General features: G+C 47.1%; 1 protein-coding gene across 5 annotated transcripts in view; it reads left to right on the top strand.

Moving 5' to 3' along the window:
• The first annotated feature begins 823 nt into the window (after nucleotides 1-823).
• SMCO4 (single-pass membrane protein with coiled-coil domains 4) overlaps nucleotides 824-24899 on the top strand; it is a 136758-nt gene continuing 112682 nt past the window's right edge. The window contains exon 1 of one of the 5 annotated variants that reach the window (XM_064365401.1): nucleotides 824-932. Coding sequence is in view for 1 of the 5 variants with exons in the window: in XM_064365400.1 (XP_064221470.1) it covers nucleotides 2220-2307 (88 nt within the window). In the remaining 4 variants the exon portion in view is untranslated. Of the gene's footprint in view, nucleotides 933-1882; nucleotides 2308-3667; nucleotides 3687-6347; nucleotides 6426-9714; nucleotides 10165-24899 lie in introns of those variants that run through there. The other 4 variants (XM_064365400.1, XM_064365404.1, XM_064365402.1 and 1 more) reach the window with 4 other exon arrangements.

Raw genomic sequence — 24899 nt, 5'->3', positions numbered from 1 at the left:
AAAGGTGCTTTACAGAGCACCATCGCAATTAATCCTCACAACAACTCTATGAAGTAGGTTTTATTATTCTTAATTTATAGACGTGTTAACTGTGGCCCAGGGAGATGAGCTTTCCCGCGATTGCCCAGCTTTTAAGTGGTAGTTCTAAAACCTAAGTGTGTTTGACCAAAAGCCCTGAGTAACATTTAGCTGTGGGCCTCGTGAGGCTTCGGAGCTGGTCTGAGGTGGGGAGTTGTGAATCCCATTTATTTATGCTGAGCTGCGCACATGTATGCACGTGTAATTTACAAAAAACAAATCCAGGTCAAGATCTCTGTCTGCTTGAAGTTTAAAAGCCTACTTGGGTAGACAGCGGCAAAAATCAACTCATTCATTTCCTCGTTTGCTTTCGCCACAAGTATTTATTGCGCACTTCAGTATTCCAGACCGGGCGCTAACCTAGCCCTGCAGGAGAGAATGCTGAGCACGACAGATATGACGTTTGCTTTCAACGATCCCCTTCCCGATTCTGGTTTCTCACGAGCGAGGCATTCAAAGAAGCAGGAAATCTATCAACAAGGGGGCGGCTTAAGCACCAGCTGCGCGGGAGCCCGAGAAAGCGCGCAGAGCCTGCAGAGGTGGTCACGACGGACTTCCCGGAGGCGGCAGCAGCCGCAGGCGGGGCGGGAACCCAGGTCGCTGGGAAGCGAGAGTCGGGGCCGGGGGCGGGGAAGAGGGGGCGGGGGCCGAGGCCCGGGCGGGGGCGGCCGGCGATTAGGGTTAGGGCGGGAGGATTCGGCTTCCCGGCGGCAGAGGGCGCCTGGCGCTGCGGTCCGGCGCGCCGGAGCCACCCGCGCGGGCGCCGAGAGGAGAGGCGAGGCGGGGAGCGCGAGCGGCGGCGGCCACTGCCACGTCTTCCCGGCAGTGGTGGCGGCGGCGGCGCCCGCGGGCAGGTGGGCTGGGAGCGGCGCTGCGGCGGCGGCGGCGGCGGGGCGGGCGAGCCGGCGGGAGGGCGCGGGGCACCGGGCACCGGGCGGGGCTGCGGCGCCGGGACAGCGCGGTTCCCGCCACGCCGGCTCCGCCTCCGTGCAGTGCTGCCGACTCAGGCCTGGGCGCCCGGCAGGTCCCGAGCGCAACTCGCGCGGGCGGGGTGGGGGCCGAGGGACGCGAGCTCGCCTGCCCTTCGCGGCTCGGGACGCTGCCTCCCGGTTGCTGCGGGGCCGGGGCCGGGAAAAGTTGGGGCGGACCGCGAGCCCGCAGGGCCGGGCTGGAAGTGCGGGTGCGGGGCGGACTCAGGGGTCGGGGGACGCGGTGCAAAGGGCTCGGGCCGGGGCGGCCGGGAGGGCCGGGCGTGGGAAGGCGGGAGACGCGGGCCCTCGGAGGACGCCGAGAATGGGGTGCGCTCAGGATTTCTGGGAGTGGACAAGCGTCCGGCCGGGGGCCCTGCGGGTGAGAAGGGTGGGAGCCTGGGGGTCGGGGAGTAGAGGTGAGGCGGGGCGGGATAGTGCCTTTTTTCTCCTCCCGCGCTCTGTCGGGGCAGACCCTGAGACCCGGGACAGGCTCAGAGCTGGTTGCGACGCCTATGGCTTCTGAAGACCCAATGGGGAGTTCCTGTACGGGGTGGGTGGAGGAGGGAGCTGAGCATTGCTTCCTCTGTCGCCGGGGCGACTACCGTCCCTCCCCAGCGGCCAGATTCACCTCACACTGCAGTGCTTTTGCCCTGGGTGAGTTGAGGAACAGCTGAGCAGATGAGATGTTTGGGGTGTTCCAAGATGAGTGGGATTAGGCTATATTATATCGTAACTATCAACGGGAGCTGTCTGAAAACACTCTCATCTCCTCATACACCCAGCTATCCATTCATCCAGTCAGTACTGCTTACTGCTAAGCTCCAGCTCCCCTTACTCCTTAAGAGACACCTCTAGGTCACCAGAGCCCAACAGCGCATCTGCTTACAGCTTCGAGGGTGACAAGAGTGGCCTGCTCTGTGTCTGCGTAGGTTGGTGCTTTCAGAAACAAGTGGTTCTGGAGGTACTGGATGCTTTATTAGAACAACCTGTGTGGTGCCCCTTTGCCAGTGGAGATGACTCATGTTGGCTTTTTTTTCTCCCCAGATAAACTTTGTATTCAAGACACCAGTATGCCTGGTCATTTGCAGCAGTAATACAGCAAGAGACCCATGTGGGTTTCTTGAGCCTGTGTTGTCGTCCCAGACGTGTTAGCAAGAAGTTTGACCTTGGATGAGTCACTTGCCCTCTCTGAACTTGCGTTTTCTTATCTGTCACATGGGGTATAAAGAGAGAGCTGCACAGACTGATGAAGACAGGAGTAGGTTTCTGAGGGACACAGTGAAATCTTTTTCCTTGTAAGGCCAAATTTGCCACTGAAAATAAGCCTCTGCTTGTTCTTAGAAAGAAATTAGGATAGATTTAAAAGAAAACATGAGAAGCAAGAAAGGTTGCACAAAGCAAAACAACAGAAAACTAATAGTAGTTGGTATTAGACTTACAGCATGAATACTGTTTTATGCTTGCAGTTAGGGTACTTGGTTGTCCCGCTGTCTTTACTATAAAGTTGCTCATTGTGCTTAGCAAATACGTATTTCACCTGTGGACCCGAATTTTTTCTTATTTTTTAACCTTCAAGCTTGGAGTGGACGCTCAGTTGGATTGGTCTTGCTGGAGTTTGCCTGAAGAACATCCTCAGGGTCTCTCACTGCTGTAATCTTACAGGTTTCCTTCTGTCTGACTGAGGCTGGGGTCCTTGTACAACTATGCTTCTGCCATCTTTTCCATTCTGGCTTGAGAAATGGTGAGCCGGTTCCTCTCGCCTCTGACATGTCCAGACTTCCCAGGTGTCTTTTCAAATGAGTGTAGTCAACGGCAAGCAGAGCCTTAGATGCAGCACATTACAATTGCCCCAGACAGTCGTGTGCGTCCTCTCCACCCCACGCCTGTTCCTTAGATCCTCTGGGCAACTTCTCACTAGAACTTCCTGGCCTTAAGCTGGCCTTGACATTTAGGATGCTGAGGGCCATCACAGAGTTGAAATGACTTGGCCAGGGTCAAACCGCACATGGATGATCAAGCCATGGTTCTGGAAGAAGAGGATTTTATTTCTGTTTTTATTTTTTTAAGGATTTTTTTGTACTTTATCATAACCTAATGTTCCTATACTTGTCCATTAGTAGCTTTCAAAATCCATCATGGGTTTGATCACATCATTTTCAGTAATCCTTTTTTTGTCAGCTTTTTGGAAGTTGCAGTTAGTGGTTGTCTCTTGAGTTTGAGGTAGTGGTATTTTATTATTAAACATTTTTTTTCAAAATTTTTTAAAAACTACTTTCCTTTTCAGACCAGATGAGGTAGTGGTAAAAACGTTACCTTCTCCAACAAGTAAAGGCTTGACTAATTGGGTTAAGTCTTTAAAATATCTAGTGTGTATAAATTTTAAAATATCTGTGGGTACAAATTTTACTTTAATTGAGAAGTATGAATAAAAATCATAATCGTCCCCATTGGAGCCCCTGCCGTTGACCAGGGATTGTGAGGTGGGAGTGAGCTTTATTTTACAGGAGAGAAAACAAACCAGAGAGACGGCACAACTCTGGCACAGCTGTCATGGATAAGTTACTGATGATCTTTCAATGCATATACCATTTTAACAGTGGAAAAGGAATTCTCAGCTATCCTACAGGGTTGTACTAGGTAAATGAGATACTGTGTGTCTAGCAACAAGTAAACTGTAACGGGCTCCCTAGCCCAGCACATTTTAACATAAGCAGTTGTGGACTCTGGAAGCAGTGTGGTGAAGTGGTGAGTTCAAGCACCTTGGTAGTCTCTCAGGCCTGGTGTAAATACTGAACCTGCTGCCTGACCTCTGTGAGCCTGATTTCCACATGTGTGAAGTCAGGGTAATACTGTCTGCCTTATATTCAATGAAATGTACCCACTAATTGCAGTGGGTGCTGAGTAAAGGTTGGCGTCCACTCCTTTCTCTCCCTTGCACACACGTACTTGGGATAACGGGCTTGATAAAGTCTTTCAGCAATTATCCTCAAGGGGAAAAGGCTTAAAGTACTTTTTTGTACTTATCAATAATTCTTCTAGCCTTTTTGCCTTCCCAGCCCAATCCCCAGCATGCGCAATGAATATTCCAGGGCCTGTAATTGTCTGTCTTGTCTAAGAGGGAACTGAAAAAAATTGTAAGCCAGAAAGGACAGGTCTTTGATAGAACGTTGAAAATGGATGTAGGTTGGTCTCCCTTTGACCATTTTGTGGCTTTCTTCCCTTTTTTATTAATTTTGCTGGACAGGAAAAAGATACAGAATTCAGGGGGTTCTAGCTGGAGGGGGGCCTGGAAGAAGGGGTGCCCTGTGGTGAAGGGCAGCTAGAGGGAAGAGTTCGATCTGGCTGACGGTCAAAGCTAGAATTTGGTGTGGGGGAAATTTCTGTTAGATGCAGGATTTGGCTGAATATGGGGCCAGTTTCCATCTAGTCCTTTAAGGCCCTCTTTTGGGACTTTGAAGTTTTTGTGCTCCAGGCAGATTTGGACTGGTTGTGGTGGCATCATAAATGAGTTTCCATAGTAAATTGTATGCTGAAAGGAAATTAAATTCCAAAAGGGTGTTTGTTGTGACTGATGCCAGAATTTCTCTGAGAATTTTATTAAGATTCAGTCTATAAAAGTACTTCTTAATACTCTGAAGATATTAATTAGAAAATAGTTTTTAAAAAGTAGAAGTGTTATCTTTGTGAGCTTTTGAAATGTCATCTTCCTAAATCTTTGGAGCAAATGAGGCTCAAAACATCATAGAGGCTTATATTTTAAAAGCATTTCTTCCTAAATATAATGTTTTCCTTCTCTTCCTGTTCCTTGCCTCCTCTCACATTATTTTGATAATGAGTTAATTTTGCTTTCTTTCACATTGTGGTGGCCTAATTTCTAAATTTATGACCCTTCCTTTCTAGATCTTACATGTATGTTTTTTTCCCTTAAGTCAATTCTCATTCATTATGAAGAGCTGGTATAGCAAGGTGGGAAAGAGAGAGGACTGTGGAGCTAGGTTGGCAAGAGCTAGGCTCTTTAGAACTTGGATTCAGTCCTCACAGTAGCTCTGGGAGGCTGATCATGCTATTCCCTACACACAGTTGTGGGAATGGGTGCAGAAACACATGTGTGTTCACACAGCCAGCAAGAGGTTAATCTGAGTGTCAGCTGCAATGATCTGTAGGACTCCAAAGCCCATGCTTCCAACTAGAAAGGCAGGCAGGGGCCTTGCATGCTGTGCCAGGGTTGGGACTTAGTCCTATAGGCAGAGAGGGTCAGGTCTGTATTCTAGAAAGGTAGCTCGGTGACTGTCTGGAGTTTTGAAGTGAAGCAAGTAGAAATTAGGAGTAGAGGAATGAGTCCATTAAAGTAATTGTCTTGAGAGATGACAAGGGCCTGAACGGAAGACATTAAGAGTGGCAGTGGTGGCGGAGAAGAGGGGACTTGTTGGAATCCATAGAGCTCAGTGCCTTTGGATACTAGAATTGAGGGAGGAATCAAATCTGAGCCTTGCCTTTCCTTGCCTCATCCCTTCCCATTTCAGGTCTGATGCCCCAGGGATGGGTGTTGAAGATGCTATGTGCGGGCTAAAAATCTCCGCAGAAACCAAAAGTACGTCCTTTGGTCTCTGCCGACAGCTAGAGAAAGGTGGCTGAGCACAGTCGGAAAGGGCCTTCCCTTCCCTGTGCCACCCCAGCCTTATCATTCCTAACTTTCCAGGAGCATCGCAGAGGGTGGAAGTTGGATTCTTGACTGCCTTTTGGGAAATGCTAGTTTGAGCCATCACACTTAAAGTGAGAAGTGTGGAAGGGAAGATGGCTTCCTGGGGTGTTGTCTGCACACCTCTCTTCCCTGGTGACACAGGGGACCCACCAGGGTTTGGCCTTCAGTTCTGTAAGAGTTGATCTGTTCTAGATGGGGTTGACTTGTGGTCACCAAATTTGCAGGGGTTGACTGGGAAGCAGGAGTGACTATGAACATAATGGCCAGCCCCTAGAGGAGTCGAAGCCAGCCTCCTCTGATGGGTGAAGTCTCTGCGGGGCGCCAAGCCATGCTCAGGGGAGCGGGCATCAGAGCACAGAGAGATGGTTGACTGGGGTCTCTGTGTCCTGTCATTGGTAGGACGCACTGTTGCCACATCAGGAATATGCTGGTCTTGTGCCCTATCCCCTAGTCAGTGCCAGATGTGATAATAAACTTGCTTTTGGGCTTCTGTTTTTCCAAGTTGTGCAACATCCCTGCCCTTCTGAGAGTTTGTGCTGGCTCTGGTCAGGCCGGAGGTCAGGTGGTCAGATTCTGGCTTTATTTGGGCTGTGTTCTCGCTGTGAGGAGGCAGCCAGGTTACCTCTGTTGGACCTGCCTGCTCCCAGCATCTTCAGCCACAAGCTGTTTCTGCGGTGAGTCACTCCATGCAAGAGTCTGCTCACCCACTTTCTGCTTGATGTTTACACCTTTCCCTCAAAGAGGGAACCTCTTCTCCTCGTTCCGAGGGCACTTCTTGGCAGTCCCCTAAAGTGTCCAGTGAGTTTCTTTTGTGGGGTTAGAGTCCGTGCCAGACAGGTGTATGCCTTAATGGGAGAAGAGCATTTCTTCCTGTGGATATAACTATCGTGCCTACCTCTTGAACATTATGTCCTGAGCAAAGTCCTTTTCTTGTTCTTTTTGGTGCGTGTTTGGGTGTGTTTGCTTTAATTATTGCTGGGAAGCAAAAAAGATATTTATCAAATGTTTAAATCTACAGCAGCGTCTCTGCTTAGGCAGCAGAAGGAATAACTGTTTAGCCAGGATATCATTGATTTATCGCTCTTTTCTCCGTGGTGTTGCTGTTTTGTTCGCAGAACCCTCTGATTTGTATACTGGTTCAGCTTGGAGTTCAGTAGTAAGTGTGAAAAGATTCCTGGGCTGTTTGCCCAAGTGGAGGGCCTCGAGTAAGTGGGCTTCAGGGCTGCCAGTCTTGGCTGTCCCTGCAATCCCAGGAGCCGGCATATGGTGCCTTTGTCAGGAAGGTGGAGTTTGGCCGGGTTGTTTCTCTTTGGCTTTGCCTGGGAGCAGCTCTATTGGTGATAGTGGAGAATCCCTCTTCTATGGGGAAGGGCGTTCTCTCCTAATTCTGATTTCGGCTTATTTCTCATCGTGTGGGGATGAGCTTTGTTTGCAGCTTCCACAGACCTTTTACAGATGTCTTCCTTGCATCCCACATTGCCCTTCTTCCCTGTTGGTTCCAATTCACTCTGTCATCAGTACCGCAGAAACTGGTTTGAACTTTGTCAGTCTTGGGAAGACCTGGGATTGCAGCATAGAAACCCGTTCAAATTGGTGCAGCAATTTCACATCAGCATAAGAAGCCTGATTTGGTGGTGGTGTTCTTTTAAAAATCAGTTTACTTGCTTTTCACATATCATATAAGTAATATGCAAATGTATTCTACTCCTGCAGTCTGCCCTCCCATTTAAACAGCGCAGAAGGACACAGCAGATATGTCACATTCCCCTTCTCCCAGCACCCTTCCCCAGGTGCCACCTCCTCCAGGTCCTCAGAAATAAGCAGTGTTAGCAGTTGGATCCATGTCCTGAAACTGTCAGTCTGTATACACAAATACACTGTGTGTTTCCTTCTTTTCAAAGCATGAATCTGATTGCATCATATTGCTTTTTTCACATGGTATATCTTTGAGACCTTTTCATGCATGTAGCTCTTCTCTCTTCTTTTAATTTGTCTTTTATTTGCCTATAAAATATTTTCTAGTATGTCATAATTTATGAATTGGTCCCCTATTGATGGACATATTAACTAACTCGTTAGTTTTGCTATTGTACCTTCATACATACATATTAGTATGTACATGTTCCTCTAGGAGTGGAATTGGCATGTCAAATGTTAAATTTATTTAAAATGTTACAGCAGTACCCATACTAGGCTCTCAAGAGATGTACTAGTTCCTATTACCAGTAGCGTATGGGCTGCCATTCTCCTGGGTGAAATAAATGGATCGTTGTTTAGTAGGTATTTCATTTATTATTGATGAGGTTGTGAAACTCTTCATTTGGCTTCCTGATTCTTAGTGCTGAGATTGTAGACATTCAGAGTGGTGGGTCCGTAGAAGTGGTAGTAACCTTAGAAGAGGGGGAACCAAACTCTCAGGGATCATGGCTGAGCTCAGGGTGGTGTGAGCATCATGCTACCAGTGGTGGCATTGTGGCACCTGGACACAAGAGCTCCTGGTTTCACACTGTCTTTCTCCCAGATGCTAGGGATGGTAATAGGACACTTTAATTTTGGTGTAACTTGCCACAGTATTTCTCCAAACCTTTCGTCTGAGGAACCAAGGGTATGTAGATACTGATTAAGATCAGTCTGTCCTGCACTGCCGAGGCATGGATTGGAGACTGGGGAGCGGCACTGGGAGGACACTTAAAGATTGTGTGCTGGAAAATCAGGTGCTGTTGCTTCTGGAAAAGCCTCGGGGAACGTGGTAAAGCAGATCTTTTCTTCTAGTTGCCTGTGATTGTTCTCCCTCTCCTGGCTTGCTGTGGGAATATTGTGGTGCTTTAACCCTTAGCAGGGTGCTTTCTGGAGAAGCAGTGATTTCTTAGAAGGTGTTTGAGGGGGCGTGGCACAATGGGCTGGTGGAGGAGGCATCTTGTGGCCTCCATGAACAGGCTGATCCCAGGGCCCTCCCTGAAGGCTGGGCTACACAGTGGGCTTCAGGAAGCCCTGGCCTACTGGACCAGAGTCCTTTACCTATCACTCAGAGGGGCAGAGGGCAGGAGTGGGGGAGGGGGAACCCTTGGGGGACAAAGGGACTGCAGAGTCGAGCCACGCTGGACCCAGCTCCCATTTGGCCCGTTATGGCCGTGTGACTTGAGCAGCTATTTTATCTCCCTGGGCCTCAGCTTTTTCCTGTAAATTGGGAGTTATAATTAATACCTGCCTCACAGGGTTGTTATGAAGATTAAAAAAATAATGTTCATAAATCTCAGCATATTACCTAATTAGTACTTGGTAATTTTAAGTAACTCTACCTATTTGTGTTCCCCATATATGTGTGTGTGTGTGTGTGTGTGTGTGTGTGTGTGTGTGTATATATGTATATATATAAATTTTTTTTTTTTTTTTTGGTTACAGAGTCTCATCCTGTCACCCAGACTGGAGTGTAGTGGTGTGATCTTAGCTCACTGCAACCTCAGCCTCCCAAGTTCAAGCAATTCTCCTGCCTCAGCCTTCCTAGTAGCTGGGATTTACAGGCGTGTGCCACCATGCCAGGCTAATTTTTATATTTTTAGTAGAAATGGGGTTTCACTCTGTTGGCCAAGCTGGTCTTGAATTCCTGATCCCAGGTGATCTGCCTGCCTTGGCCTCCCAAAGTGCTGGGATTAGAGGCGTGAGCTACCGCACAAGGCCAATAATTGTTTTAAAATGGGTGACTACATATTACGTTTGCCAAACATGAAAGTAGACATAATCTGGTAACCTTAAAGAGAGGTCAGGAGATTAGCAGCTGCCTAGGGCAGATGAGGGTGGGGGCTATGGGAACTAAAAGGGATGAAGGTGAGAGGCTTGGACGGAGGCCTTAGGTGGGCAGGGGAGCTGAGTTGAGATGTTATCTTCCAACACCATTTCTCCTGCAGAAATCCCTGCTTTGTGCACACCAGAGCCCCACACGCAGAGGCCTTTTCCTCTTTTTTCAGATAGACTGAGGGCTAGGGACTTGCTAGTGCAACCTCTGCTATTTATTTCAAGGAGGCTGAGTGAGGCCCTGAAAGTCAGAGTGTCTGCCTCAAGCCACACAGCTGGCCAGGAGAGAGCGCGAATAGGCCCAGCTCTCTGCTCCCTTCTCCACACCGCCATGTGCTGCTCATAGCCAGATGCAGGAAAGAGACATGGTGTTAAGCACTTTGCAAAGATCTGCCATTTACTGCTCCCAAGGTTCTTGTGAGATGAGGTTGAGATACGCATGTTCTTCTGTTCCTACAGTACCAGCCACAGGTTGATGTCTACATTCCCCTGGTCATCTGGAATTGAGGGGAGGACCAAGACTGGATCCTGCTCCCTCTTTCCCATCATACCACCTATGTCGTTAGCTTTTACTGCGTGGAGCAGCTCTCCTGGGTACTGGTGTGGCACTCAGTCAGATACGTGAGTAAGATCCAATTCCCAATTCAGTCTTTCCCTGGCTCTTGTGTCTCTGAAGTGAGGGTATTTGCCTCCCTGTTTTGCCCTCTGGGATTAATACAGCACCCCTACCTGCCTTCTAGGCTTATCCTCCACTCAGAATTCATTCAGGAAATACACTGTTCTAGGTGTTGGGGATTTTGCACCAAACAGAACCAAAATCCTGTTCTCATGGGACTTATTTTCTAGTGAGGATGACAGACAATAGTGATTAAAATACACGGCATGTTAATTAGGTTCCCAGGGCTGCTATAACGAAGTGCCAGAAACTGAACGGCTTCAACAACAGGAGGATATTTTCCCGTGGTTCTGGGGGCTCTGAGAGTCGTCTGTTCCATGCCTCCCTTCCAGCCTCTGGTGGTTGCTGGCTGGCCTTGGTGTTCTTGGCTTGTGGCAGCGTAGCTTCAGTCTCTGCCTCTGCTGTCCCATGGCGTTCCCTTGTGTATGTGTGTGTGTGTGTGTGTGTGTGTGTGTGTGTGAGAGTCAGAGTGCTCCAGAGAGACAGAACCAATAGGACATAGATAGATGAGAGGGGATTTTTTTTTTTTTTGAGACAGATTTTTGCTCTTGTTGCCCAGTCTGGAGTGCAGTGGTGTGATCTCGGCTCACCGCAACCTCCGCTCCTGAGTTCAAGCGATTCTCCTATCTCAGCATCCCGAGTAGCTGAGATTACAGGCATGCACCACCACGCCTGGCTAGTTTTGTATTTTTAGTAAGACGGGGTTTCTCCATGTTGGTCAAGCTGGTCTCGAACTCCCGACCTCAGGTGATCCACCTGCCTCGGCCTCCCAAAGTGCTGGGGTTACAAGCATGAGCCCTCATGCCTGGCTGAGAGGGGGTTTTTTAGGGGAATTGGCTCACATGATTATGGAGGCTGAGAAGTCCCATGACAGGCGGTCTGCAGGCTGGAGAACAAGGAAGCCTGGTAGTGGGACTCCATCCAAGTCCAAAAGCCTCAGAACTAGGAAAGCTGATGGTGTAAGTCTCAGTTTGAAGCTGAAAACCTGAGAACCTAGGGGTTTGGGGGCAGGATGTGCTGGTGCAAGTCTTTCTTACTCAGTCCATTGATTCAAATGACAGTCTTTTCTGGAAACACCCAGATGATGTAGTACTTTACTAGTTATCTGGATATCTTTTAGTCCAGTCAAGTTGACGTCTAAAATTAACCATTACAATCTGTGTTTCTGTTTTCTTATAAGGACACTAGTCATTGGATTAGGGTCCACCCTATTCTAGTATGACTGTGTGAGACAGGTCTCAATCAGTTTAGGAAGGTTTTTTTGCCAAAGTTAAGGACACATGCCCGTGACACAGCCTCAGGAGGTCCTGACGACATGTGCCCAAGGGGGTCTGAGCACAGCTTGGTTTTATACATTTTAGGGAGACATGAGACATTAATCAATATATGTAAGAGGAACATTGGTTTGGTCCAGAAAAGTGGGACAACTCAAATGTGGAGAGGGCTTCCAGGTCATAGGTAGATAAGAGACAGATGGTTTGAGTTTCTGATTAGCCTTTGCAAAGGAAGAAAGCAGATAGGCATTTATCTCAGTGAGCAGAGGGATGACTTTGAATAGAAAGGGAGACAGGCTTACCCTAAGCAGTTCCCAGCCTGAGTTTTCCCTTTAGCTTAGTGATTTTGGGGCCCCAAGATTTATTTTCCTTTCACAACTGCCTTTTTTCTTAACTGTGGCAAAAAACCCTTAAAAGTTACCATCTTAACCATTTTTAAACGTACAATATATTAGTGTTACCTGTCTGCACATTACTGTGCATCAGTATGACCTCATTGTGTTAGCGTTCTCCAGAGAAACAGACCCAATACGGTCATGTGTATGTGTATAAAGAGATTTGTTATTATAAGTGTTGGCTTACGTGGTTATGAAGGTTAAGAAGTTGTAAGAGCTGTGGTCAGCAAGCTTGAGACCCGGGTGAGCCAGTGGTGTAAGTTCAAATCCAAGTACTGAGGCCTTCAGACCCAGCAGAGCCAAGGGTGTAAGTTCTAGTCCAAAAGACAGCAGGCTCGACACCCAAGAAGAGCTGATGTCTCAGTTCAGTTCTGTCCAAAGGCAGAAAAGACCAGTCCCAGTTCAAGCAGTCAACCAAAAGGAGTTCCCTCTTACTCAGGCTTTTCTGTTCAGGTCTACATTTGATTGAATGAAGTCCACTCAGATGAGGGAAGGCAATCTGCTTTACTCAGTCTACCCATTCAAATGTTAATCGTATCCAAAAAACACCCTCACAGACATACCAAGAATAATCTTTGGCCTGCAGTCTGGGCACCCATGGCCTTGTCAAGGTGACACATGAAATTAGCTATCACACTCATCTTAAAAGATTCTATCTGCAAAGTCCCTATTTCCAAATAAGCTCATATTCTGAGGTTCCAGGTGGACATGAGTTTTTTGGGACTCTGTTCTGCCCAGGTAGTATGTGAGATGTTGGTGACTGCTGAAAAGCAGAAGAGTCCCGCAGCAGAGGAGAAGGTGAGGTGATCAGGGAGGACCCTGCTGAGAAGGAATGCATGCACTTGGGACTGGAGGAGGGGGAGAGAGGGAGGAGCTGCTGTGTGGAAGAAGAGCATCCTGGGTAAAGGGGACAGCACACGCAGAAGCCCTGAAGTGTAGGGATACTGCAATTTTAGTCCATTGTATCAGGGGAGGAAAGGGAGAAGTTGAGAGTATGGAAGAGGGTGAGGATCAAGAGGTCCTTCATTGCATGGACTGTGACCTTTGCTCTAGTAAGATGGAAGCCACTGTTGTCCCTGTGAGCATGAATAAAAGCAGGTAGTGTGGGCCAGCTCATTGAGGACTTTTCCAAGTTCAGATGGATGTAGCTGAGCTCTGTGTGTGCCTAGATATTTTGCAGCAACTGTTTCTAGGCAGATTTTTAAAAAATGTTAGTGCTATACTGACCCTTGATCCACCACCCTTTCCTTTCAGTATGCCTTTTACCTACCTACCCACCCACACATAAACCATAGACATGAAGAAGAGAGAGCAAACAGACGAGGCTAGGGTGGCAGGAATCGCTGGGAAACTCCATGTGCATAGCTGCCTTGCTGTGAACTGCAGGGCCTCATACATGTGAACTGATGGGCTTTTCCCCTCATGAACCCTCAAGCCCTGGGCCTGCCTGGTGAACGCCGTGTCTGCCATTAGGTGGCCTTTTACTTGGTAGATTTAGAAAATGCTGAGGTCAGTGTGCAAGCTGTGTAAACTCTTCTGTGCTTCCAGGATTTTTCTGTGTATAAAATCACTACGCTGTGAAAAGAGTTGAGTCAGCTTGCCTGGTCAGCGGGCCACATTTGGCCTTGGAAATATAGGACAGGGAGGAACATCCAAGAGGCCCTTTGGAGAGAGCGAGTAGATGACTGTGTGGTCTTGGTATGCGGGCCCAGGGGCCTCTGCTGCCAGCCTTGTAACTGGCCTGCAAAGTGTTCACACGTTGTTCTTATTTGTCATAAAAACACTTCAGCCTGCAATCTGAGTATTGGTTATTAAAAACAGGAAGGAACTCCAGGCAGAGGCTGGCCCTCAGTGGGCCTGGCCTTCTGGTCTGAGAGGCCTGTGCTAGTTCAGTTAGCCTGGTTACTGGGGAATCACAACTTCAGATTTCTTGGTGTTGGAGTTGAAGGGAAATATTCTTATCTGGTTGACATTTAATTTCCTCTTTGGCCTCCAAAGGAAGGGGCCTGGCCCTTATGTAATGAGGGCTCTGGGGAAGTGGGCTGTGGGTGGGACCTGATTTCAGGCTCCCTCTCCTGCCTCCACTTACTGAGATAGTGCCAGAAGCAGCCTGCTTGGGGAGGTTATCTGGGAGGCTGATGTGGCTGTGACCCCTCTGGGGAGCATCGCTTTAGAAGATAATTATGTGTAAGTGGAGATGGAAATAGAATTCTCCAGTGCCAGGAGCAGCTGCTCTTCTGTAGTATTTCAGGAGTTGCCTTTGGGGCCCCTCCTTCCTCCCAAACAAAATACACCCATCCAAAATGGAAGTTGTGAAGACAATTCCTAGCTAGAAAAGTGAGTGTTACAAATGTGTTCTGTGAGTGTGTAGTTCCTTTTCCAGAGTTATTTTTAGGGTCCTTCCCTTAGCACATCAAAAGAGCTTCCTTAGAGGAGCTGCCTTTTAAATTGCACAGCCTTTCTCTGCCAGAGTGCTACAGGAAATTTTGACTCAGGTAGTGTTCGCTCAGAACCTGCAGAGGCTGGCTTTGCTTCCATGTTATCGTTAGAATAGAGAGGCCTTGCCCAGGAGTGGGAGCCAGACAGGGCTCCAAGTGTTCCCGTAAGACAGCCTCCTTGTCCTATGCCCAAGGGTGGCTTTTGTCTCCGCCGACATGCCCCCAGCACCTAGTAAATACATACTTGTTGATGGACCGGATGTATTGGATGTAGGCCCTGACATCTTTGCTGGTCCCTGAGCAGGCAGCAGGCTGCAATTTCGCTTAGAACCCTGAGAAGTTGGTCTTCTGGTATCCAGATTGGGACTGGAACATTAAGTTCTGACTTCATCACTGCTGCTTTCCATAAGTTACTTGCCTCCCCAGGCCTCATTTGTCTCATATTTAATCTGCAGAGTTGGATGAAATGATTGGCATGAGGGTCTCCCTTCCCCCCTGTACCCACTCTGGGCAGCCCCTTGCACCAGTCTCCCTGGTCACAGTGGGAGCTCCTGGAGGGCAGAACCAGTCTAGGCACAGGGCATATGAACTTTTTGTCCCAGCCAGCCTGATAAATACAGAGCTTCCCCCAAACTCAACGCGCTTCAGCCCTGGTGCTCCCTGATGGCCTGTCTGGCCAGACCCCCAGAGTTCTTGCTTTCTGGGTCAACTTGGAGGCAGTGAGGAGGAGCAGGTGGTGGAGGATTTGGCTAAATCTCCTCTGGCTCTGGAGGCGGGTGTCTCCAGTTGCTCAACCTGATCTCCTTGTTCTTTTCTCAAGTTTCACACAACTTTTATCCTTTCCTTGAACAAAGCCTTTTTATTTCTGGATGATGTTGTGAGAAGTTTTTGCATTAACAAGTAAGGCAGAAAAGTGGATCATAGCTACAGAATTTTATATCGATTACGTTCCAAATTTGTTAAGAAATATCTATGTGTAGGAAAAATACTATAAAAAATTTTATTTTAGTGGTCATCTCTAGATTTTGATATTATAGGAGACTTATTTTTAAGCATTTTTTTACATTGAGCATGTACTGTCTTTATAATTATTAAAATTATGATTAATAATAAACAGCTATTTATTAGGATTTAGTATGTGCCAGACAATGTAAGAACTTGCCATTACAATATCTTATTTAATTCTCACTGTGAACCTATGACATTCCTATTTAAAAAAAGCCAGATATGCTGGGCGTGGTGACCTGTGTCTATAGGCCCAGCTACTTAGGAGGCTGAGTTGGGAATATCACCTGAACCGAGGAGTTTGAGACCAGCCTGGGGTACATTAGCAAAACACACCCTGTTTCTTAAAAGCAAACAAATATTAACCTAATTTTTGTTGTTGTGGAAAAATATACATAAAAATTTCTTTTTTAGGCTGGGTGTAGTGACTCATGCGTGTAATTCCAGCACTTCGGGAGACTGAGGCAGTACTTGAGCCTAGGAGTTGGAGACTAGCCTGGACAGTATAGTGAGACCGCATCGCTCCAAAAACACTTTTTTTAATGTAGCTAGGCGTGGTGCTGTGTGCCTATAGTCCCAGCTACTTAAGAGGCTGAGTTGGGAAGATCTCTTGAGCCCGAGAGGCTGAGGTTGCAGTGAGCTGTGGTCATGTCACTGCACTCCAGCCTGGGCAACAGTAAGACCACGTCTCAAGAAAAAAAAAATTGCCTTTCCAACCGTTTTTAAGTGTACAGTTTTGTGACCTTAACTACATCCCCTGAGAGATCTTTTTTTTTGAACCCCTTATGTTATAAATGAGGACGCTGAAACTTAGAGAAACAAAGCTACTTTCCCAAGGTCACAGAGCTAGTCAGCTTTAGAGGTGGGATTTGCACCCAGAACTGACATGCCCAGAAAGGTCACAGGTTCCTGGGATCTGTGGCGTGTGGCAGTTGGAGTCCATGATTGCTTTCCTGCCCCTGCCCACCATTTGACTGTAGAAAGCCATTTGCTAAATATATGTCTCTTTTTTAAAACTCTAAGGGTTGGATTGTGTGTGTTTGCCAGTGAGGTGGTGGTCAGCCTGACTTGGGATGCGTGGCTGACGCAGGTGCTGCCTGCGGCGGATGCCAAGGTTGGTTTGTGCGCTCTGTCGTCTCTGGAGGAGGTTGAAGAGTGGGCTGTGGTGCTGAGAGGGTTGTGTGTTGGAATTTGTCTCTACAAAGGTCCTCAGGAGTGCAGTGGAAAGGGCAGTGGCCTAGAGCTCAGATACGTGGCTTTGTCAGGTCTGGGTTATTTTGGAGGACGCACATTGAACTTGGGGGTTAGTCTATACTTTAGTCCTGATTTTGCCATGTGGTAGACATACTTCGGCCTCAATTTCCTCATTTCTTAGTGGGTGATAAAAATGCCTGTTCCACCTGCATCCCAGGATGGTGATGATGACTGAATGTCATAATGTGGGGGAAGAGTGCTAAGGAAACTACAGGGCTCTCAAGGAGGTTTCTGTGATGGGCGCTGTGAGTGTGCAGTGGTGTGGGAGAGGAGTGCCAGGAGGTTTCTGTGATGGGCACTGTGAGTGTGCAGTGGTGTGGGAGAGGAGTGCAAGGAGGTTTCTGTGATGGGCGCTGTGAGTGTGCAGTGGTGTGGGAGAGGAGTGCCAGGAGGTTTCTGTGATGGGCACTGTGAGTGTGCAGTGGTGTGGGAGAGGAGTGCCAGGAGGTTTCTGTGATGGGCACTGTGAGTGTGCAGTGGTGTGGGAGAGGAGTGCCAGGAGGTTTCTGTGATGGGCGCTGTGAGTGTGCAGTGCTGTGGGAGAGGAGTGTAAGGAGGTTTCTGTGATGGGCGCTGTGAGTGTGCAGTGGTGTGGGAGAGGAGTGCAAGGAGGTTTCTGTGATGGGCGCTGTGAGTGTGCAGTGGTGTGGGAGAGGAGTGCCAGGAGGTTTCTGTGATGGGCGCTGTGAGTGTGCAGTGGTGTGGGAGAGGAGTGTAAGGAGGTTTCTGTGATGGGCGCTGTGAGTGTGCAGTGGTGTGGGAGAGGAGTGCAAGGAGATTTCTGTGATGGGCGCTGTGAATGTGCAGTGGTGTGGGAGAGGAGTGCCAGGAGGTTTCTGTGATGGGCACTGTGAGTGTGCAGTGGTGTGGGAGAGGAGTGGGGCTGACCTCACAGATGTGAGGAGGAAGGGTGTGGATGTGAAGAGCAGCACGTCTGCTTTATTTTGTTTTCTTTTTGGCACCAGCTTGTTTCCTCCACCATCGCCTCACTGGTGAAGTATAACGTTCCGCTGTCTACCTAGTATTGTACTGCCTAATGCTGAGTGCTCTAGGATTTCCCTGGAATTTGTCCCTGCCAAGTTGCTTCGATTCACTCTCCTCCTGAAAACTCACATCTCACTGGTGAAATGAGTTGTGATTTAGGAGATCATTCTGTAACTCTGGTGGTTGAAAGCACTCAGCAACTTTGCCTGGTCTTGTCTGTCTTCCTCATTTTATCAGCAAATGTTTGTCTGTTTCTGTTCTCTTACCTTGAGCAGCCAGCCATGTGAATGGTCTGGAGCCTGGAGATATGCCCCTGTGGAGGGGAAGGGTCCCTTTGTGTGGTGCTTGCTCCTCATTGGACCCTTTCTATGCATGATGCTTTGTAGAACATCAAGGTACAGTAGACAGAACCCCTTGTTTTATGGGGAAGATATGTATACTCAAACCATGATGAGTGTTAGGGATAGACAGCTTGAGAAGTCCCTGTCATGAGAGGTATAACCCTCAGTCCAAGTGGATGAAGATACATTACTGGGGATAGTCAGAGGGGATAAACTATCGAGGGGACTTCTGTGACTTTTTGCTTGTTTACAACGATTTGAATCAGCTCTTTCCAAGCTGGGGTTTCTGTCCAGCTACACTGAGATGGTATCTTGAGCCATCACTGCTGCAGTGCACGTTTCATCTGACGGGAAAGCCAGGGTCTGTGCAGGGCTCTGCTGAAGTCAGCGGCCCTGTCTTGTTTTTTGGCTTTGAGAATGGTATTTGAAGACTAAGTAGGTCACAGATACCTATTTTGAACTGAGTGTGGCTGGGCTGCATGGACATTTAATTTCCGGATCCAATCCTGTTGGACTTGTTTGCCCAGGAGGTTGGCAGCATGCACTCTCCGGCTGGTTGTGGGGTGTATTTATAAAGTGTGAAGAGTCTGGAGGTGATGAGACACTGCAGTTCTCTATTCCTGCAGGAGGGCCAGGAGTGGGTGGGCTTTAAAACCCTTTAGGAATGGGGGGAGTGTACTTTTTTTTTTTTTTAACCTCACTTGCTTAAATTTTCTGAAAATTGTTGATCCTCTCTAACTTTATGGAACTTTTTTCTCTCAAGGAATCAAATTTAATTTTTGCCCATTATTAGCGGGCCTCTGCTTCAAGTTGAATAATAGCTTCAGTTGCTGTGTGCCTTGCCTTTTATGCAGATTATCTCGTTTAATCTTCACAACAAGCTCAGAAAGTAGTTACTATTTTCCCTATTTTACAGAGGAAAAAACCTGAGAATCAAAGTGGTGCAGTAATTTGCTGACAGACCCAGTCAGTGTGTAAGTTAGCAAGGCTTGAGATTCAAACCTAAGATCTTCTGATCAGAGTGTGGCCTTTTGCTCCACAGCACAGTGGTCTTAGGAGCCCTGGGAGAAGGTGTTCTGGCCAGCTGTGAGTGACAGTGCAATAGTGGCTTCTTGGCCATTCTGAGTTGAGTGCAACCTTCCTCTGAGTAGAGGCTGTGGGTGTCGGGAATATGGGCCTCCTGGCCCAGGGAAGCATCTGTCTTTGTGGAACTGGAGTTATGTTTTACGATGTCACCCTGATGTGACTGGATCGCAGAATTCTGAGTTTTTACCCTTTGTTGGACTTCTTCCTGATTCGCTGTTTTTCTGTGGGTCCTTGCTCAAGACCTTGGATGAGTGCAGTGAGAGGGCAAGATCTGTGAGTTAACGTAGGTGGTGACTACATTGGATGCACCACCCCTCTGTGTGCACCAGCTGATGACCCGCCATTCCTCATCTTCAGTATTCATGCCTTCCCTGCATTTTGGAGGACTAAACACAAGTTTGTAGTGGGGAGTGTGTGTTTTGCCTTTCTCCTCAGTTTGTCCCCATAAGCTCCTTCCAGGGGATGGCATTAATGCTGCTGCTTCAGGTCATTTGTATTTGTTGAGTGTCAGAGTTTTCAGGACTTTACTCAGAAAGTCTTGTCCGGTGCTCCTAGGGAGTCATCGTCATCTCCATTTTACAGATGGGGATTCTTAAGGGAAGTCACAGATGTGACACTCTTAAGTAGCATACTTCTATACCATGGCTCCCCTTGTAAATTTCATAAAACACAGCCGAGGAGGTGTCTGTTTAAAATCAGCTTGTATTCTGAAGGTGAAAGAATGCCCTTTTCAAATGCCCTGGGGCTCGTGTGCACAGTGGGGTTCTCTTCTCGGTCAGGAATGCGTGGGCCCATCCTCGGTTCCCTCCTAGCCGTTTCCTGGCTTTGTGAGATTCAGCTGGTTACTGAACCTTTCTGAGTCTGTGTCCTGTAAATTGGTGATAATAGTACTATCTAAAAGAGGCTGTGGTAAGATACAAATGAGATAGTGTATGTGAGATCACCCAGGGCTCAATGTGTTGTTATTGTTTGTCTTTATTGTTCGACCAGGATGGGTTGAAGAAAGCACAGATCTCGGCTACAGAGGCTGAGGCCTGAGAAACTCCCCTCCCCTGAAGGGCATCACTAACTGATCTCCCCTGCACCCTTCCTCCCTCAAAACGAGAGGGACGGGATGAAGCTTTAAAACCCTATTTCAGCTAGACTCTTTCCAAGATTTTCCCTTCCTTTTGGTTTTGGAATGGGGTGCTGATATTTGCTTCATTTACTGGAAACGAAAGCTAAGGAAGTCTATGTTAACCACTCAGCTTCTCAGTAATGCCCAGTATCTTAAAATGAGGAAATGCCAAAACACGATCTTAGAAAGCAGGGTGTTTTAAATGTACATATTGGACATATCAGCACTTTTAGTACACACACTTTCACTGATTGTATAATTATCTTGAAAAGACTTAAAAAATTTGAATTTGAGGTTTTCTGATCTCCTTTCCTGCGGGGTCTTGCTCCATCACCCAGGCTGGAGTGAAGTGGCATGATCTCAGTTCACTGCAACCTTGGCCTCCCAGGCTCAAGCGATTCTCCCAGCTCTGCCTCTCAAATAGCTGGGACTACAGTCATGTTGCCACCATGTCCAGCTAATTTTTTATATTCTTGGTAGAGATGGGATTTCGCCATGTTGCCCACCCTGGTCTTGAACTCCTGAGCTCAGGTGATCCATCTGCCTTGGCCTCCCAGAGTGCTGGGATTACAGGCATGAGCCACTATGCCCGACGTGTTCACCTCTTAAACGATCTACTCAAGGTCTAGTGGTTGAGTCTTACTTTTTTTTTGAGACAAGGTCTCACTTTGTAACCCAGGCTGGAGTGCAGTGGCATGATCACAGCTCATCTCTTGGGTTCAGGAGATTCTCCTGAGTAGCTGGGACTGCATACAGGCACAGGCAGTTCTCCTACCTCGGCCTCCCAAAGTGCTGGGATTACAGGCCTGAGCTACCATGCTTGCCCAGCTCTTACGTTTTTGGTCACTTAATGACAGACCTTTTTTCCCTTCCCCTCTCTCTCCTTTCCACATTAGTTTTTATGTTTGAGCCTAGATAAGTATAGGGGAAGTTCCAGAGGAAACAGCAAAGTGACCTGCAATTTTTGATCTTTGGGGTTTCCAATTTTGTGTATTTGCTGTGTGATCTTGAACAATTCTCTTACTTCAGGTCTCAAAGAACTTAGCGTCTCATAGGGGAGATAGACCTAGAATTGATAGCCCTCTTATTGCTGTGGCTACAGACAAGGATTCATTTCCTTAGTGTGGTGGTGGTGGTGGTTTTTAAGTCTTAATATTATAAACTAGAAATTTGCAAGGTGTGGATTTTCATGCTAAAGGAATTGCAAGTGGGATCAAGGACTAGACTTCCCTGCATGAGACACTCTCTCATCAGGCTCTCAGACTTCTGTTACCCCACCTGGTACAGTCAGTTACAGATACCTGTTTACCTGGCCACCTGCCCAGCGTGACAGCAAGCTCTGCAATGGCAGAGACTTGGCCTATGCCCTGTTGTATCTTAGGCATCTTATGTATTATACTTTCATGTGGAACACAACAGACACCTACATAAAAGATGAAGGATTTCTAATCACTTAGCATGGTAGCAGGCCGAGGGGCAGAATTGGCTGCCTCAGGTCCTCTGTTGCATAAACTGGTCGTGTTACACGACCAGACTTGTCTCCCTTCCCCCAATGCCCCTGGCGTCTCTGCTGAGAAAGACAGAACCAGTACCAGGTAGGTCCCTTGAAATAAGCCAGAGGGGTGAGTGGTATTATCTTCTGTTTTATAGACCAAGATCTGAAGAAGTCACATGGCTAATATGCCTGAGAGTCAGCATTTGAACGTGGGCCTGCAGGAGTCTGCTTTTTACATCCTTCACAGATCGGATATGCTGGTGCATCTGCCCCTGAGGACATACCCAGCGATACAAATCTAATTAACCCGATAGTCCAAGAAACTTAAACTAGGTCTGACGAAGAACCTCCTGACATTTTGTTTTTGTTTTAAGAGTTGGGGCTTTTCAAACTGTTAATCAGTCACACAATTGATTTAGTGGGTTGATACATTTTTAAATGAAATAGAGCCGTAAAAAATAACAGTGTGTCACACACAGTGAGGCTGTGTGTAGACGCATCCCTCCCAGGTCATAATAGAAATACACTTCTGACTGTGGATCAGTGGTCAGAATATCTTTATAGTTTCGATCAGTATTGGCTAGATTGCAAAGTCCTTGGCGGCAGGGATGTTTTCTCTTTTATGTTCCCTTCACCCTTAGTCCAGTGCTGAGTACTTAACTGATTGGTTGGTCTGTCTGGGAGAACTTGTAACAGTTCACTCTTCAGACTGGAAGAATAGTCAGAATGGTGTTAAGGACAATTTGCACAATACTCTCTCTACAAGGATATGACAGGTACTCTTGCCTTTGCTTTATGAATGAGGAAAGCAGAAAGACACACAGTGTGATAGTTAAGAGCTTGGGCTCTGAAGTCTGAGAAACCTGCATTTGAATTCTGTGTGTGCAGTGTTGTGGTTGTGTGACTTTGGGTAACTTCCTTAAGCCTCACTTTGTCCATCTTTAGGCAGGGTATAATAAGGGCACCTACCTGAGAGGTATTGTGACAACCAGATGAGATAGCTCAAGTTAAGTGGCTTCAGCACAGTGCCTGGCATCTGACAGACAGTTAGTAAGCATTATCTGCTGCCCTTCCTTTCATGATTAAGAGAGATTAAGTGACTCATGCTGGGTCCCAGGGCACCGCCTGGAGCCAGGCCTGCTGCAGGAGGCCCCTTCTAGAGTTGCAGTTCTGTGCTGGTTGTTGATCTTGAGCTAAACTTGTAGCTCTAATCTGTGGTTTGGTTGTGAAAGGAAGTGAATGTTGCAACAGAATAGGTGTGTGCATACAAAAATATGCCCTGGTTTTGCTAGTTAGAGAAAACAGCATCTTCCAGAGATGTGGCTGCGTGGTGGAATCTGAGACTATAAATGACATTTCTTAGGAAAGGCAGGTGCTTTGTGTTTTCATCAAAAACAACAGTTTCCTAAAACTGAATATAGCAATATGTATGCTTAAACTAGTGGTTTTGTGTCTGGCATCGTGAGAATTTTAGTGGAAACTCCAAGGTTTGATAAATCCTGATTTCTGAAATGATTCATCGAGCCTAGCAGCACCAAGTGCACTTAGAATGAACTCCATGAACATGTGTGACATGCTGAAGCGGCAAGGCACTCCCAGGGTGGGATGGAAATCCTACGGAGCCTTGGTTTTGGCTTTAGCCCCTAATTTGCAAGTCTGGATCTCTGTTCAGTTCTCTTTTCCAGGCTGGACAGTCTTGAGCCTTCTTTCTCCTCAAAGTCAAAATAATTTTGTTCTTTTTATCCCGAAGTGCTGATTGTCTTTGTATCTTGGTAGGGAAAGGTAGTAGACAAGAAAAATTATCTAATGGTAGATACTGGTTTATACTTTGGTTGAAAATAGGCTTTCTCTCTTGTTTGGAAGCAGTGTAGTTTAGGGACAGTTAAATATAATGGTTAAGAGCACAAACTTTTGGCTGGATTTAGGTTCCTGTCCTACCTGTGCTTCCAACAAGGTGTTTGACTTTGGTACCTTAACCTGTCTGCAAACTGTCTATGAAATGGGTTAGTAAGAGAACTGCTACCTTCTAAGTTGTTGAGAGGATTAAACAGCGTAACACGTAAAACCCTCAATGCAGTGTCTGCTCCTAAACTTTAGTAAATGAGAGCTGTTACCATCATCATCATTATTATTAGTGAAAGATCTTTCCGGGAGCCCAGAATTATAGACCTGGCTTTGCTGTTGCTAATAGTTGCTCTGATATGTTGCTGAACCCCTCTGAACTTCAGGATTCTTTTCTCTCAAACAAGGGAGTTTCCCAGATGCTTTAGTGCAAACGTTTTGCTCTGCCTGAAGCATGTTTTGTTTCTCATCAGTCCTGCATGATGCCATGTGAGCTGCCAGGGTTGTTTTCCAGTAAGATCCTGCAGTGGGTCTGCCAGATGTTGGCCCTGCTAACCTTTGCTTTCCTTACCTTGACTTTATTTTCCTAATGTAGCTTTCTTTTTCTGGCTCTGCCAAATGATTTCTCATGGTTTTATATTTTTTTTCTAGTGTGCTCAGACTGTAGGTCTGGCATTAGAGTTAAGCCTCAGCTTGGGAGAGCCTCACACATAGGGGATATTACAAGTAAGTGTGAGCCCATCACTTTGCTGTTGATTTTTTTTTTTCTTTGAGCCAGAGTTTTGCGCTGTTGCCCAGGCTGGAGTGCAATGGCACAGTCTTGGCTCACTGCAACCTCCGCCTCCCGACTTAAGCAATTCTCTTGCCTTAGCCTCCCGAGTAGCTGGGACTACAGGCATCCACCACCATGCCTGGCTAATTTTTTTTTTTTTTTTGTAATTTTAGTAGAGAGAGGGTTTTACCATGTTGGCCAGGCTGGTCTCGAACTCCTGATCTTGTGATTCACCCATCTTGGCTTCCCAAAGTGCTGGGATTACAGGTTTGAGCCACTGTGGCTGGCCACTGTTGATTTTTAAAATATGTTTGTATTTTACCTGTCACGCTCTCCAACTCAAGCACTGAGGTTTCGTGTGTCTGAGGCTGGCCATTGCGAGCCACTCATGAGAAAGGAATGGCTTTTCTGAATCCATAATAAGCTACCTTCTTGCTTTGTTTCCTTACTTGCCTTGTTTTTAGTTAGAACTTTTAAAGAGCTTACCAGAGCTCATCTTGGTGTAATTTTATATTTTCCACACGCATCTTTGTTAGCCCCTACTTTTGCAAAAGGTGGAGCCGTGGAGTTAATCTCTGGTTGGCCATTGATGTTTCAGGTTTATCTTGTTCTCATGGACAGGCATGCACAATGAATTAATTGAGTTGTTTTCAGCCCCCTTCCTGCCTAATTGAACA

Source organism: Aotus nancymaae, unplaced genomic scaffold (genome assembly GCF_030222135.1).
Source record: "Aotus nancymaae isolate 86718 unplaced genomic scaffold, 86718_ANA_hifiasm-v0.15.2.pri h1tg000059l, whole genome shotgun sequence".
In the NCBI taxonomy this organism is placed as follows: Eukaryota; Metazoa; Chordata; class Mammalia; order Primates; family Aotidae; genus Aotus; species Aotus nancymaae.
Note: the sequence above shows the minus strand (reverse complement) of the source record. Positions and strands in the feature narration are given on the sequence as shown.